This window comes from Canis lupus, chromosome 30, assembly GCF_011100685.1.
Source record: "Canis lupus familiaris isolate Mischka breed German Shepherd chromosome 30, alternate assembly UU_Cfam_GSD_1.0, whole genome shotgun sequence".
Classification (NCBI taxonomy): Eukaryota; Metazoa; Chordata; class Mammalia; order Carnivora; family Canidae; genus Canis; species Canis lupus.
Window position 1 is genome coordinate 24,674,501 of NC_049251.1, and position 16,322 is coordinate 24,690,822.

The 16,322-nt window shown below is 46.6% G+C and overlaps 2 protein-coding genes across 3 annotated transcripts in view; one reads left to right on the top strand and one right to left on the bottom strand.

Annotated features, from left to right (window-relative positions):
* Positions 1-3,199: 3,199 nt before the first annotated feature.
* On the bottom strand, positions 3,200-6,040 carry LOC119877757 (atherin-like). Its single transcript, XM_038581109.1, has 3 exons — positions 5,474-6,040; positions 4,771-4,855; positions 3,200-3,452 (listed from the first exon to the last, which is right to left on the bottom strand). The coding sequence occupies exons 1-3, from the start codon at positions 6,038-6,040 to the stop codon at positions 3,439-3,441; spliced, it is 666 nt and encodes a 221-aa protein (XP_038437037.1). The 3' UTR covers positions 3,200-3,438.
* FAM81A (family with sequence similarity 81 member A) overlaps positions 6,012-16,322 on the top strand; it is a 72,708-nt gene continuing 62,397 nt past the window's right edge. Inside the window, exon 1 of one of the 2 annotated variants that reach the window (XM_038580566.1) lies at positions 6,012-6,072. The gene's annotated coding sequence lies outside the window, so the exon portion shown is untranslated. The remainder of the gene's footprint in view (positions 6,073-16,322) is intronic. The other variant, XM_038580565.1, reaches the window with a different exon arrangement.

Genomic DNA, 16,322 nt, shown 5'->3' on the forward strand with positions numbered 1-16,322 from the left:
ACCTAGCACCTGGTTAAGGCACAGGGTGGCATCTGAGTGCCCATATTCAAATTCCAGTTTCAGTACTTAATAGCTTTGGGATATTGAACAAGCCATAGAATGCCTCCAAACCTCAGTTTTACTCATAGATTGTTGCAAGGAAGAAATGAAATGCTGTAGGTAAAGCCTTTAGCATGGGGCCTGACATACAAACATTGGCTATTTGTATCACCCGGGCCAGGGCCAGTAAGGACAGGATTGATCATCCTGCGACGCCTGGGTGGTGCAATAGGTTAAGTGTCCACCTCTTAGTTTCGGCTCGGGTTGTGATTTCAGGATCATGAGATGGACCTCAGCTAAGCCTGGAGTCTGCTGAGTGGGCTGGAGACTCTCTCTCCCTCTCTCTGCCCCTCCCTGCCACACTCGCTTATTCTCTGTGTCTCTCTCTCTCCAAAATAAATCTTTTTAAGGAAAAAAAAAAAAGGACAGGATAGATAATCTTGATTTTTCCTTCACTTAGCTTCACTGTGGTTTGGTGTGGCGTTGGATATTATAACATGTATGTTGTACATATTGTCATGTAGTTTGTATTGTTTCTTTCTTGCCATTGAACAGAAGTGAAGGTTGTCTTGTAATTAATTCTTCTACCTATGAGAATCACTGTCCCATACAATAATGTCCTACTGGGCTCCTGGCTCAGCAGGGAGCCTGCTTCTCTCTCTCCCCCTGCTCATGCTCTCTCTCTCAAATAAATAAATAAAATCTTAAAGAAGGAAATCCCATTTTTATTCTTTTATGTGTAAAAACAATGGATTTTTCATATGTCTTAAGTAAACTGGAATTGACTTACTTGTTTTTGCTAATAGTTTCCCTTTCTGTGTTGGCTAATTCTCTCAAAAATTTTGTTTTCCGGGCAACCCTGGGTGGCTCAGGGGATCCCTGGGTGGCTTAGGGGATCCCTAGGTGGCTCAGTGGTTTAGCGCCTGCCTTTGGCCTGCGTCGGGCTCCCGGCATGGAGCCTGCTTCTCCCTCTTCCTGTGTCTCTGCCTTTCTCTCTCCCTCTCTATGTCTATCATAAATAAATAAATAAATAAATAAATAAATAAATAAATAAATCTTTTAAAAATAATTTTTGTTTTCCTTATCGATTTGTTGGTGAATTAATCTCACAAGAATTTTAAAAGATTTTATTTATTTACTCATGAGAGACACAGAGAGAAAGGCACAGACAGGCAGATGGAGAAGGAGGCTCCACGCAGGGAGCCCGAAGCGGTACTCGATCCTGGGATCCTGGGATCCTGGGATCCTGGGACTCGGGGCCACACCCTGGGCCAAAGGTAGGCGCTAAACCGCTGAGCCACCCAGGAATCCCCATCTCACAAGGATTTTTAGAAGTAACTATAATTAAGATACAACCAGCAGAGAAGGCATAAAATTTTGGACGATTCTTCCTAGAAGTGTTAACTTAGAAGCTGTTATTTTATTTTTTAAAGATTTTTGTTTATTTGAGAGAGAAAGAATGAGAGAGTATGCAAGTGCGGGTCGGGGTGGGGAGTTGGGTAGGAGGGTAGAGGGAGAGGGAGAAGCAGACTCCCTGCTGAGGCAGGAGCCCTACCTGAGGCTTGATCCCAGGACCCTGGGATCATGACCTGAGCGGAAGATGGACACCCAACCAACTGAGCCACCCAGGTGCCCCAAGGGATTTCTTTAATTCTAAGGTGTTACTATTATCAACAAAGAAAAGCCATAAAGAATAATATACATTGTGTTAACTGATGGTTAACCTAAATTTTTAGTTGGTTATTTTTAAAATTTTTATTTATTTATTCATGAGAGACACAGAGAGACAGAGAGGCAGAGACACAAGCAGAGGGAGAAGCAGGCTCCATGCAGGGAGCCCCAGGTAGTACTTGATCCCAGGACCTGGTATCACGACCTGAACCAAAGGCAGACCCTCAACCACTGAGCCTTCGCTTCCCTGTAGTTGGTTATTAAGAAAATAGTGACCCAAGGTCTGAACCCCACCTTTACTCTATGTCAGATTTCTCTTATTTGATGAAACATTAGAAAGAAAAAAGGGGAATGGGATGCCTAGCTGGCTCAGTTGATAGAGCATGAGACTCTCGACCTTGATTCTGAGTTCGAGCTCCATGTTGGGTGTAGAGATTACTTAGAAATAAAATCTTAGGGGCACCTGGGTGGCCTGTCAGTTAAGCCTCCGATTCTTGGTTTCCACCCTGGTCATGATCTCAGGGTGCTGGGATTGAGGCCCCTGTCAGGCTCCCATTGGGGAGTCTGCTTGAGGATTCTTTTTCCCTTTGCCCCTTGCTCTGTGTGCGAGCTCTCTCTCTCTCAAATAAATAAATAAATCTTAAAAAAAAAATCTTAAAGAAAAAGAAGGAAATAGATATGGTGGTGCTGAACCTAATGGTAGAATTGATCGAGTTAATACAAAATGATGTATCATGTTCTCCATTTCTTCACGATTGCCAACAGTATATATAAGTGCAGAGACTTTTTTTCTCCTATTTTGAAAATGTTCACTTGGCACTAGAAACCTATCGATTGTATTTCTCATCTTCCCTATACTGCCCACTTCTCTAAAAAGTGACCAATGCTTGCTCTTGCATTTCTCCAAGAATTCGTCTTTTCTTAACCCACAGCAAGCTCATAACTAAAAGAAAATTACGGAGATCACTAGTGACCTTCCATTCACTAAATTTCCTTTGCTTTCTGTAGGACTTGTCGCCTTAAACTTTTCCACATGCAGATTCTCTGACATTGTCCCCATCCTTCCTCTGGTTTTTCCTCATTAGAACTCTGTGTGATGCGATGTGACACACCTCACAATGGATCTTGACACCTCACTGAATTTCAAGCTTCAGTTGAGAAATTGCTGACTCCAAGATAAATGCCAACTCTATCCTGCAGGGCTCACCACATTGTTGGACTAACCGCATTCTAGACTATTTACAAAGACCACTTTTGACCTTTTTACAAATACAAGCCCTTGACCTTTAGGTAGGTATGCATGCCTGCTGGCCTCACAGATGCCTTGTACATCATATCTTTGTGATTCGTAGTGGTGCTGAGACACAGGTAGGACCAGATTCAGCTGTGCAATAAATCACTAAAAATAAAAAAAAAATCTCCATAGTGTCTATCACAATATACAGCACAAGATTTTTGTATTTAATGACTGGTTGGTGAATAATATGACAGCCACCTACTTTATAAAATTGTTCTCTTTGATGAAACTATTTTTAGTAATCTTTGCCAGTATAAAGTAATTTGTGATACATCAGAGCTTTTTAGTTAAAGTAATACAAAAAAATCCATTTCCTGTAATAAGTCACGATCAATGATTCTGGATAGATTTTGAAATTTAGCCTACAAAAATAGTGGAAAAAACGTGGATAGACTCAAATCATTGCGAACTAAATTTTGTCTTCTCAGGATTCAAAACAAATAATCTGAAAAGGAAAAAATAAAAGTCATTAAGTGGGAAGTTCTGGGTCTGATTCGAGGTTACTGTGAAACTTTGGGATTCCTACTGAGAGATTCAGAGTTTGAAAGAGCTACAATTATTTGTTTTCTCCATAATTAATCCTAAAATTTTGGATTTTACTTATATTAATTGATATGATTTTTTAAAAAGATTTTATTTATTTTAAGGGGGAGGGGCAGAGGGAGAGAAACTGAGCATGGAGCCTACAGGGGCTCGATCCCACGACCCCAAGATCAGACCCAAGCCAAAACCAAGAGTCGGACACCTAACCGATTGCATCACCCAGGTGCCCCTTGGTGTGATTTTTTTTTAAGATTTTATTTATTTATCTATGAGACACACACACATAGAGAGAAGCAGAGACATAGGCAGAGGGAGAAGCAGGCTCCCTGCAGGGAGCTGGTTGTGGAACTCAGTCCCAGGACCCTGGAATCATGACCTGAGCCAAAGGCAGACGCTCAACTACTGAGCCACCCAGGTGTCCCTCCTGGTGTGATTTTTAAGAAGGAAGTTAAAGTCAGGCTAAATAAAAGGGTGTATATATATATATATATATAGCCAGGGCCCTTCCAGTTCCAGCCCCTCCCTTTCTTTACCCTTGTGAATGAGGGAGTCTTGCAGCAAAAGAGCATCAAAATTATGCTTTGATAGGCCAGCAGAAGTAGCTGTGGGGAGTTTCCCCCTCTACTGTATAGGTGCTCTACTCTGAGGAATAGAAGGGTCCACTGCCCCCCTCCTAGGAAGCCAGGGATGGGTGCCCTGAAGCTCTGCTTCAAGGAGCAGTGGCAGGATGGAGCTGGAACCAAGGAACAGAGTGGAATAGTAAGCAGAGCGGGGAAACGAGACACGGGAAATGAGAACTTTCATGTGCCCATCTGAGATGCACGCCTTACACACTGGAAGGCAACCCAATGGGGACGGGCAAGAAACATTTCGAACCTTTCTTGGGACTCTGGATGGTGGGCTCTGGGTTCGAATGGGCACTCTCCAGTTATACCTGCACACCCTTCCAGACCCAGTGGCAAGTTATATGTGAAAGTCCACTAGGAAACTGAGTGATACTGTGACCACCATGACATAGGATTCAATTCCGTATACATCTGCTGAATGCACACCATGTGCCAGGCAGTGGGAATCTAAGGAAGGAAACCGAACAATAATCATTGAGCCTTTGCAGCCATAAAAGGATGCTGTTAGTCAAATCTCCATATCCGAGATCTCAAGGCCATGCAGTCTCCTTATCACAATGGCAGTTTCACACATGTCTGTGGTTGTTTCCTTACTGCGTGTCAAGCTGTAAGCTCTAGGAGTGCAGAGAGCCGTGTCTTCCTCTTCTTTACCGTTGTGTGTTGGAGCTAAGCATAGATTCTAGAATTTGACAGGCATCCAGTAAATATTGATTGAATGAGTGTTACCATGTATTAACCCTTTGTGTGTGTGTGTGTGTGTGTAGGGGGGGGTGTCATTATCCTTTTTTATAAGTGGGGAAACAGCCATAAAATACCCCAGACCACACAGAAGTAACTGATGGAGGATTCCAGAACAGTTCAGGCTGACTCCACGACCCCGGGGGGCCTTTACACCGCATCCCGGCCCGGGTTGGGGGGGGGCTCCAGACTGCTGGGCAGGCAGACAGGACCGGCGCCCTGGGTACGTACTCGCGACACGAGAGAGATGGGGACCGGAGGCGGTGAGGCGGGGGAGGTGGGGGTCCCCCACTCTGGTTAAATCCCGCCCACTCAGAGGAAGCAAAATTGAGCGGATCGGCTTGTGCCTCCAGCTCAGAATCCAAATTGAGAGGAAGGTGGAAAGAGTTAGGACGCCCTGGGAAAGGAGCGAGGGAGGGGGGAGGGGGTGTCTGCAAGAGGGGTGGCAGCCGTTCCTCCCTGCGTCGCGTCTGCCGCGGCGCAGCGCGACCCGGGGGCCCAGCGGGGCTGTCGCGGCCACTGGTGGCCTGGGCCGGGGCAGCCGCGAGGCCAGGTTCACCTGCACAGGTGGGGCGTCCCCAGACGGTGGCCCCATCAGAGAGCTGCTCCCCGGTCTGCAGGGGGTGGCGGGGAGCGAGGGGCGCGGGGGCCCCGGAGAGAGTCGCAGGGCAAGCACCGAGGCGGGCATCCTCCGCCGGCGCCGTGTCACCACCCCTCCCTCCAATCCCTCCAAGTCGTCCAGCCCCACCGCGGGATTTATTTCCCGATGAGCGAAATCCCCGCCCGCCAACTCCGCGCGGCTGGGCTGGCAGCTCGGGGGGGGGGGGGGGGGCAGCGACGCGGAGAGGCTATTTTGGGTGTGGGAACGCGGAGGGAGGAGGGGCGGCGCCGCCGGGCTGGGCGCGGGCGCGCGGGGAAAGCCTCCAGCTCGGGCTGCCACGGCAACCGCGTCCAGGCAACGCGCCCGGAAGCCGCTCGGGCGGCGCGAACCCGGCCGGGCCGCGCGCGGGGCCAGGCGGCAGGCGCGCGCTGATTGGACGGCGCTCCCCGCGGCGCGGGCCCGCAGCCGGGCGCCCCGCACAGCCCGCGCCTGGGCCGCCGCACCCAGCCGCGCCCGCGAGGACATGGGCAGCCGCGCCGCGCCCGCCCCCCGCGCCGGTGAGTGCCGCGCCCCGGGCGCCCCCCTGCAGCGCCCCCTGCAGCGCCCCCTGCAGCGCCCCCCGCAGCGCCCCCCGCCCCGGCCCGGCGTGCTCGGCTCCCGGGACGGCCGGTGACCTTGGGGCAGCCGCCCGGGCGGCTAGGCGGGGGGGCGGGGGTGGGGGTGCAGCGCCAGGGCCGCGCGTGGCCCCCGTGACGTGCTGCGGGCGAGGGGGCTAACTGCATGCTGACGCGAGGGGATGAAGTTGGGCACAGAACGCAACTGGCATCGCATTTCTGCGGGGGCCGGGGAGGGGGGAGTTGCGTGCTGGCACACCAGAAGCCGGGAGCGACTGTTTGCGGGAGCTGGGGTGGTGCACAGATTGCCGGGGTGCGGGGTGGGGGGGGGTGAAGCCAGCCGTCCCAGGACTCGGAGCTGAGTGACCTTGGACTGGATAACCTCTCTGCCCCCCCACCCCCACCCCTTCCTCATTAAAACGCGGAGCCCGGGCTCCTCGCAGTTGCCCAGGGCTGTGTGCCTTTGTACTGTGAGCCGAGAAAGGGCCCTAAAGTATGATTCCGCAGGGGCAGGGTGCACAGGACCTAACCGTGTTCGCTCTGCAAGCGATTTCCACTAATTGGCTCTCAGAGTGGCAAGAAATGGTACCGTTTTAGGGGAGATTATGGACAGAAAGCAGTGGGTGGTCCAGAGAGCGGCTTCCCACGATCGATGCCCCAGTTAAAACCTCTTGGGTGCTCTCAAAAGTCATGAACAAAACCAGGGTTCATAGTCCCGAGTTGTTCCCTCCAGTAGTTGATCTCATAGGAAACTTTGTATCTGAACAGGTAAGATCAAGACCCAGTAGTGGCAGGCAGCAGCAAATTAAGTGAGTCATGTCTTCAACATGCACGAGGTTTTGTGTGTGTGTGTGTGTGTGTGTGTGTGTGTGTGAGTGCGTGCGCGTGTGTGCGCGTGCCCGGCTGCGCTCACGCTCTCATCTTAAAGTCCGCGTATGTCAGTGTTAGAATCTCACAGGAGTAACCAGAAATAATGCTAAAGGGATTTGGATCCACGGAAGTGCAGCTCTCCCCGGGAAGCAGGGGCAAACATTTGCAGCTTGCTCTTTAAATAGGAGTTGGGTTTGTGAAAGTAAATATGTTCTCCCCCCCCACCCCCCCAGAACCATCCCTCGGGTTTGCCCATTGTGGGGGCCTTGTGGTGGAGTGTGTGTATGGGAGGAAGGTACCCCCAGACCCGGTAGGCTGTTGTGACACCTCTTCTATTTTTAGCACCAGCTGGTACTAAAAAGACACTCAGGCCCCTTTCTGTATTCTCAATACTTAAACTTCCCTCTTCCAAGGAGAGGGAAGGGAGGAAATGCCCTGTCCCTCTCATGGGCCCTTGGGCTTGCCTCTTCAGGCTTCCTGCTCCAAAGCCACCCTTAAATGTTCATTCCAGTCTGCTTTCCTCTATACAAAAATGTGGGTTGGGAAGAAAACATTTTCGGTGTTAATGAATAAGCTTCTGTAAGCTTGTTTACCTGCCGCTTTAATAATCTTTAATGGTTTACATGTTAGAAATCTGATAGCATTCAGACCCAAGAATATTTCCTGCAGGAATTCAGCCCACTGAAGCCCCACAAATCTTTAATGAATCACACTTCATTACACTCGGAAACCTCGTTGACAAACTATTCCACCTTCTGTCTCTCCAGTCTCTCGTTTCTCACATCCTGCAGCCATACTCCTGAATTTTCCTTTTCTGAAGCTCAGCCCATCTTCTGTCCCTCCCCTAGCACCAGAGCCTGAGTGAACAATTTCCCTCACCGGGAGCAGGGATTGGATTTCCTGCTTCTCGATGCTGCTTCCAAAGCATTAACCCTGCCAATAACAAGATCTCCAGTTTACAAGGTCATGCAGTCTGCTCGTGCCCCATCCCCTCCTCCTTCTGTTCTGGATCAGTGCTTACCAAACCTGGGGGGGCTCCCGAGAATCGCCCGGAGTATTATGAAAAATGTGGCTCTTTAGACTCTCTCAAATACACAAAATGAGAATCGTCAAGATGGGCAAGACCTACAAATCCTTACTTTAAAAACAAACCCAACAAGAAGAAGGAGGAGGAAGGAGGATGGGGAGAGAAAACAGAGTTCTGTGGGTGATTCTGATGTACACCCAGGTTTGGCAAGCACTTCACTGGATGCTACAAAAAAGTAACAGACAGATAAACATGGGCAACTAGCTTGGTTCTCGTCTCTACCTTGTCCTTTGCCCATGACTTTGGGGTTTATGTTGAGGCTCTATTAACTCATTGACCTTGAAGTTCCTCAAGGTCTTCAACCATCGACTCCTGTGGCCTCAACGTCCACTTTACTTTTCAACCCCTCACATTTTGGATTTGTTAAGGCTTGGGAATCTTTTTCACCTTCAAGATCTGATCAGGGCTTTGGCCTGCTCAGCTGGTTGTCTCCATTTATGGCATTTGATTTTAACCATTATTGAGGACTCTGGTCCCTTAATTGCTTGCTGTTCCAATCCCTTTATGGCTCCATTTCTTCACTTGGAGTCTATATGTTGCCAGCCATTTCGGTTCTGTCTGGAATCTTTATTCTTAACATATCGGGCTTCTCATATTCCAGTCCTCAATCCAAAATCACCCTCATTATCTACTTTTTCTTCTCCCAGCTTGCCAAGTTATCCAGGAGAAAGTCACAAAGACCTGTGGACTGGTTCCATTGCAAATTTATGCTGGCTCTAATTTCACCGAGGTCTTGCTTTTCTGTGAAAAAAAAAAAAAATCCATCTTTTATTAACTCTCTACTGCATTCCTTTAGAGATTGTGCCAGATTTTCCCATTCCTTCCACTTCCAGTCAATTTCCTATCAGCAGATAGCCTTTTTTGCATTGAAGAGATGAAGGATGTCCACGTCCTGGTTTACTGCCCTCTGCCTCAAGATGAGCTGTCATCCTACCCACCTCGCCACCCCAAACATTTTTCTTTACCCATCTTCGTTCTTCTTTATTTCCTCTTTCTCCAAGGGAAAAAAAGAATGTCTACAAGTCCCCTCCCCATAATTAACCCACATACACTGCACACTCTCTGTTCTCTGGACTTTTTTCTATCCTTCTTGCCTCACATGGGAATTTGCTCCGTTACTCCCTTTCTTTGGTTTCTTGGTCCCTCCTTACTCTGCCCAGCTCTCTCCCCACCATATATGCCAGTCATCTTTCTCATAATAAAAAACACTGTGTTAGAGTCCCAGCTCTGTCCACCAGAACTTTCTGCGATGATGGGAATATTTTGTACCTGTGCTGTCCAGTATGATCGTCACTAGCCACTTGTGATTACTGAGCACATGAAATGTGGCTAGTGTGACCGAGGAACTCAATTTCTAGTTTTTGTTAATTTTAAAGATTTTATTTATTTATTCATGAGAGACACACAGAGAGGCAGAGACACAGGCAGAAGGAGAAGCAGGCGCCCTGCAGGGAACCTGATGTGGGACTCGATCCCAGGACCCAGGGATCACTACCTGAGCCGAAGGTAGATGCTCAACCACTGAGCCACCCAGGCGTCCCTAATTTTTGTTCATTTTAAATTAATTTCAAGAGCACACGGGGCGATGGCTGCGGTGTCTGGCGGCGCCACCGGGCACCCGCTGCTCTGTTACACTGTCCTCGGGGTTCCCTCCTCTGACCGCCCACTCGCTTGTCTGGCCCCACCCTTACCTTTGTGCTGAAACTGCTTTCTTGTAGGGCTCCCGCAGAGGTGTCCTGGTTGCAGAGCTGAGGCCTTTACTCTCCCTCCCTCCTTGATCTGCCCCGCCGCCTACTGCCCAGACCTCTCTCTTTCCTTGTCACTGTGTCACTGGTTGTCCACGTGCAACTTGAACCTCATTCATCTTGTTTTTCCTCCTGACTTCTGAACGTGGGATTCAGTGGGGTCCCGTCCTTGGCCTCTCTTCCTCTGCCAGCCTCCTGTCTCCTCTCCCTCCCAGCTGTCAGCTCACCTTGGAGCTAACATTAGCTGTCAATGCATGGTTCCCCGGGGCCTCACCACGATTCACTTGTATCCTGTCCTTCCGTCCTTGCGCCGCCTCTGTGAGGCAGATACTCCCATCAGTCCTATTATGTAGGTGAAGAACTTGAAGCAGAGAGAAATGAGAATAACCTAGGTAAGTGGTTGTGAAGGAGCAGACCTGTGAAAGGAATTGGAGCAATCTGACCTTACAGCCTGCTTTAGGTTAGCCTAACGAGGCTTTCCTGAAGCCTCCAGACGCCTTCAAATCTACATTTGGAGCCTGCCTTCTCCCAGATTCCATTTGGAATCTGTTACCCAGAACCCCAACTATTTGGTGTCTAAACAGCTCTTCATCCTGGCTTCCTTAATCACTTTCCCCTTTTTAACTTATTTTGAAATAATTCAGATTTACAGAAAAGTTGCAAAAATAATTTAAATAATTCTCCTCTTTAATCCAAATTCTATAAATATTAACTATTTTCCCAGCTTGCTTTATCCTTCTTTCTCTATATGCTCTCTCTATACATACACACACACACATATGTTGTTATGGTTTTTCAGAACCATTTCAGAGGTAAGTTGTAGACATGATGCCCCTTTACTTACCTCCTCCAGTACTTCAGTGTTATTTCCCAAAAAACCAGGACATTTTTTTGTATAACAAGCATCCAAAATTGAGACATTGTCATTGAATCTGTACTGTTGTCTAATCTACAGACCTTACTCACATGTCACCAGTGGCCCTAATAATGTCTGCTTTTTTTTTTGAGATTTATTTATTTATTTGAGAGGGAGAGAGAGACACACACACACACACACACACACACATATGAGTAGGGGGAGGGGCAGAGGGAGAGGGAGAAGCAGGCTCTCTACCCAGGGGCCTCCATCCCAGGACCCATGATCTGAGCCAAAGGCAGGTGCTTAACTGAGCTACCCAGGCACCCCTAATAATGTCCTTTATAGTAGAAGAGAAGGAAAAAAATCTTTAAATCTTTTGCTCTGTTAGTTCTCACCCCTCTTTAATCTCCTTTTGTCTGGATGGTTCCTTCGTTCTTTGTCTTTCACGGCCTTGATGCTTTGGAAGAGTATAGGCTGAGATTTTGTTCTATATCCTTTAACTTGGTTTTGCCTGTGTTTCTCATGGTGGATTTAGGGAGGCACCCCATGGGGGGACAGTATGCCCCTCTCACTGTGTTCCCTAATGATTTCTGTGCCTGTTGCCATCCTCTGTAACCTGCTCTTGGTCGCCAGCGTTATTCTAACTTCTCTTTTCTGCACTCCCACAGGCAGTTGGTCATTGAGCATGGAGGTGCTCCCTGCACGGTGTCTCTCAATTACTCTCTTCCTTTCTGTTCCTACTGCTTCTCTCCTGTCTCAGGAGTCCATGCCTCTGCAAACAATCCCAGCGACCCTCCCAGCCTTTACTTTCACTGCTTTCCAATAGGAACCCCTGTGCTGGGAAATTTCACCAGTCAGTGCGTCCTCTGCTTTGCCCTCCCTTCACCATTTCTCATGCTGCCCTGTGTTTCCTTAACCCATCCTTTTGAGTGTCCAACTCAAATGCTTTTCTGGATGGCCCAGTTCACACTGGTCCTGCCTTCTGCCCAGAGGCAATGCCTGATTTGTACCACTCACGGGGCAGGTTACCAGCCTCTCTGCTCTTGCATGGTGGCCTGCCTGTTTTATTTCCCTGTTGAATTGAAGCTCTGAAGTGTGGGGGCTGTGTCTTGTTCAGCACTGTAGAGGCTCAATGAGTATTTGCTGACTGGACTCATTTACTTGATTAATCATGTAGTGAAATGTGCAGGATGATCTTAGAATTGTCAGCAAGCATCCAGTATGTGATAGTGGGTGTGAAACCCATGCCATACTCCAGGAGTCAGGTAGATGTGGGTTCAAAATAGAGCAAAACGGTGGATAATTCGAAAAGGTACTAACCTGTTATAAGTGCAGTAAGTGATTTTCCCCCGATGACACCTAAGCCTTGGGTATATGTGTCAAGACAAAGAAATGGCATATTCAATTTTAAAAAAAGAGTGAAGAAACCTAACATAGCATATTAAAAATGGCCCATCTATTTCTTCACACCCCAAATGAGCAGCTGCATGTGTGAGGAGCAGTTTTCTCAGGCTTGCATCCTCCCTGGGAGCCCTCGGACCACCTGTTTCTCTCTTCATTGTCTAGCCGCCTCTCCCTCCTGTCACCCATCAGCGCTGCCTTTCTGCCTTCACTCTTTCCCTCTGCTCCTTTGATTCTCCTGCCTGTTCCTTTCTCTTAATAACTCTTCTGCTTTCATCCCTCTCTGCATGCATTATTTTACTTTTTGACTTGTTGGATGTGATTTTATGTTCCATGCATTTTTAATATAAAAGCAGGTGAAAAAAGATAAGACACTTTTGATTTTTGTGTTACTACTCCGTGATCTTCTGTTGTCCCTCCCCTCCACCCCCATTGGTTAAGTGATTCTTGGTATTTTAAGAACATGGTTAGCAGTGATAATAAAATGGTTTATTGGGGTACCTTTCTGGTCCACCAGGAAATGACTGGGAATGTGTTGGTTGACAGACCTCAGAAGGCCGAGTTTTTCAGTCTCTGTGAAAGCAAAATTGGCATTTGAAGTCAGTAATCAGATTTTAGGGTGGTGACTTGTTGAGCTTGTTGGAATGACAGTATTTTTGCTTAAGGCGTGCCTGCGCTTGCTGGCTGGTGGTCAGCTTTTTTTCTCATTCTTAAGAGAATGCTTTTGTGCAGATGACATCTTCTCTGGATAAAGTAGCTACCGAAGTGAAGGCAAGAGATTCTGCTGCTTGGCTGAGTGGGGCTTACATACAAAGCGTGTTTATGTGGGAGAGAATGTGTGGGGGTTGCTTTCACATTATGGAATTCTTAAAATTGTTTAACCGGGAAGATGTTATTCAGAAACCCCTGGTGCCTTCAGCTTGTTTTTTGTTGATTTCAGATTTCTTTTTTTTCCCCATTTTTAATTATCTCTGGAAGAGCTCAGGAGTCCTCCCCTGCTCTCTCTAAAATAGTTATAAAATTAATGCACTGATGTCAAGTTGTTACTCCAAATAAAAGAGTCTCTCATAGACTCTTGTGTTCAGCGGAGAAGTCCAGCCCCCTCCTGCTGCGTATGAGAAAAAGGGCAGAAGCTGGAGGCTGGATATTTCTTCCAGGGCCAAATCCTTAGCTTTTCAATCACAGACGCATATAGGGTAGAACCCGGGAGTCGCAACTAGAGTTCTGTCTACACGAATGTACAAAGTCATGCCTTCCTTTCGATGGTCCTTGGTGCATCTGGGGGTGTAGGTAATTTAGTAGGTAGAAAGTTTACACCAGCTTTTAGAAATATTTTTTCTGTTCTGTTGCATTTGGCAGATTCCCTTTTTTAACATTTGGTAATGTGTCTTCTCTAATGCTAGAAAGAAAGTTGCCAAATATAGCTGTTGAGCATAATAAAACACCCTGAAAGTAATATTAAGACACTTCTTTTTGGTGTGGGTGCACGGATGTGTGAGTGCCCGTGCACACTGCAGGGCAACCTGAAGGAATCTGCCAAGCTCACGGCTGGAAGGGATCTTGAGTCAGCAATCAGTATGTCATCTGGGCAGAGCAACTCAGTAATTAAAATGATGGGTCTTACCAAATTAGAAAAATAAGCAAATAAACAAATGTTTATGAGTGTCTGTGAAGAGGTGCTGTGCTGGGCTTCATGGGTGTTACAGATGCATATGGTAGCATGTCTCTGCTGCCCCAAAGTAGCTTAGCTGGGGAGACATAATCCATGAAAATTCAAATAATAATAGAAGATTTAAATAGTATTTCAAAATAGCTATTATTAATAGATGGGAACAAAAATGGATGTGTTTTTGCAAAAGTTCTCCGGAAAACATTAATATTGTTCTAAGATATGGAGAGTGGATTAAAGCCACATCAGTGGCCGTTCTGAGGGTTTTAGGGGTTCAGATAATTCCAGACCATTTGTGAATTCATCTGGACCTGACAAAGGCCACGTGTATGTTACAGATTTACTGGTAATCCTTGCACTTGCTGGCAGCCACCATAAATGTTTTGAGCATTTTGAAGGCTTTTTTGTTGTTTGTTTGTTTGTTTGTTTTAAATGGGTCAGAAATACAGCCCCTCTTCACATTTGCAGAGGGAAAAGAAAACAAGGCTTGCAAAGTGGAATCAAGGCCATTTTCACAAAAGGCAGAAGAAATAGTTGCCTTGGGACCCTGTGGAGAGACTCACACACCGTCTCTGGAATCTAAGACTTTTGGAATGCTGTCCTGGCCGTTCCCACTGATGGCAGCCACTGGACCTGTATACAGTGCCTGATTCCCTACATAAGGGCAATCCAGGGCTCTGATGAGGGTTTCAGCAGGGGGACTGGGCTCAAGCCTCATTATATGCCCACAAGGGAATGGGGTTTGGGGAACAACTCATAGGAAAATGGGAGTTGTTTGGTGAGTATAGAGTTTCGGTTTTGGAAGATGAAAAAATTCTGGAGATCTTTACACACCAGTGTGTATACAGTTAACACTACCGTACTGCACATTTACATTTTTTAACGATGATAAATATTTATTTATTTATTTATTTATTTATTTATTTATTTATGGATTTTATTTATTTATGAGACACACACACACACACACAGAGGCAGAGACACAGGCAGAGGGAGAAGCAGGCTTCATGCAGGGAGCCCGATGTGGGACTGAATCCCGGGTCTCCAGGATCACGCCCTGAGCTGAAGGCGGCGCTAAACCACTAAGACACCCAGGCTGCCCAGTCTTTTTTTTTTTTTTTTTTTTAAGATTTTATTTATTTATTCATAAGAGACACACAGAGAAAGGCAGAGACATAGGCAGAGGGAGAAGCAGGCTCCATCCACGCAAGGAGCCCGATGTGGGACTGGATCCCGGACCCCAGGATCACACCGTGAGCCTAAGGCAGATGCTCAACCGCTGAGCCACCCAGGCATTCCAAGGATGATAAATCTTGTGTTACCTGTTTTTAACCACAGTAAAAAAAAAAAAAGAGCCCAGCAAACTTATTTTAACTGAGCATATCTTTAACATAGCATATCTTTTAAACCCAGAATCAGGCTTGTCTCTTGGGTTTTGATAACTGTAAGTGGGGAATTTCTTTCTTTCTTTCTTTCTTTCTTTCTTTCTTTCTTTCTTTCTTTTTTCTTTCTTTCTTTCTTTCTTTCTTTCTTTCTTTCTTTCTTTCCTTTCTTTCTTTCTTTCTTTCCTTCTTTCCTTCTTTTTTTTTTTTTTGCTTTGTTTTTGCTCATTGGTTTATTCTTTTATTCAAGGAGTTTTTATTTAGATTTTTGTCATTGTGAAAATAACATTCAGGTATTTTGAAAATAAGGAAAAGTGGAGTATAAATGTACCCAATGCCACTATTTATATTTTGATATATTTCTTTATATTGTCATAAAAAATATTATCATAGGGGCACCTGGGTGGCTCAGTGGTTGAGCTTCTGCCTTCAGCTCAAGTCGTGATCCTGAGGTCCGGGGATCAAGTCCCACATCGGGCCCCTACTGCTCGCTCTGCCTATGTCTCTGCCTCTCTCTGTGTCTCTCATGAATAAGTAAATAAAATCTTAAAACAAATTATAATAGTACTTTTAGTTCTGGAACCCCTCTCCCACTCCCCTCAGGACAGTTGAATGATTTGTGCATTGCTGGAATTGGAAAGAAATGTCAAGGTGTGTCAGGTGAGATTCACCTGCCATTGATTTAAGGTGTCCAGAGAAGGACATTTTGGTGTGAGGATGCCCAATGACTTAGAGACTCTGTAAGGCCTTATAACATTCCTTCTTTTGGTGACTTACCCAAATTTCTCCCAGATCCACCTCATAACCCTAATGCCATTTCCATCCCCAAATGTGCTAGTCCTGTACATTTCTTGCAAGCATGGCTCATTTAATCACCAAAATTCTGTCCAGCTTTAGGGAGAGGGAGCTGTCTATTAAGGAGACAGGATGTGCTTCTTTGAACGGTTTTATTTTCTTTGCACATAGTTTGGAGGCACGAATCTTAACCCTCAGTCTTCACCTGCTGTTATCCATGGTCTTTCTTTGGCCGTCTTTATCAATCTAATACTTTGGGTTTGGAATAAGTCATCCCTGGCCTCAGTTGCACAGCCCTCTTCATCCTACTTGTACTGAAAACAAATGATTTACCCTGATGCCAGCTATTCACATCACAAAGCAATGCTAGCCATGTGGCACAAGG

Excerpts from the sequence above, each read along its gene's own strand:
- LOC119877757 (XM_038581109.1), bottom strand. The coding sequence starts at position 6,040 with ATGTCCTCGCGGGCGCGGCTGGGTGCGGCGGCCCAGGCGCGGGCTGTG. Across the intron at positions 4,856-5,473 it reads GGGACGCCCCACCTGTGCAG|AATCTATGCTTAGCTCCAAC; the intron begins GTGAACCTGGCC and ends GTCAAATTCTAG.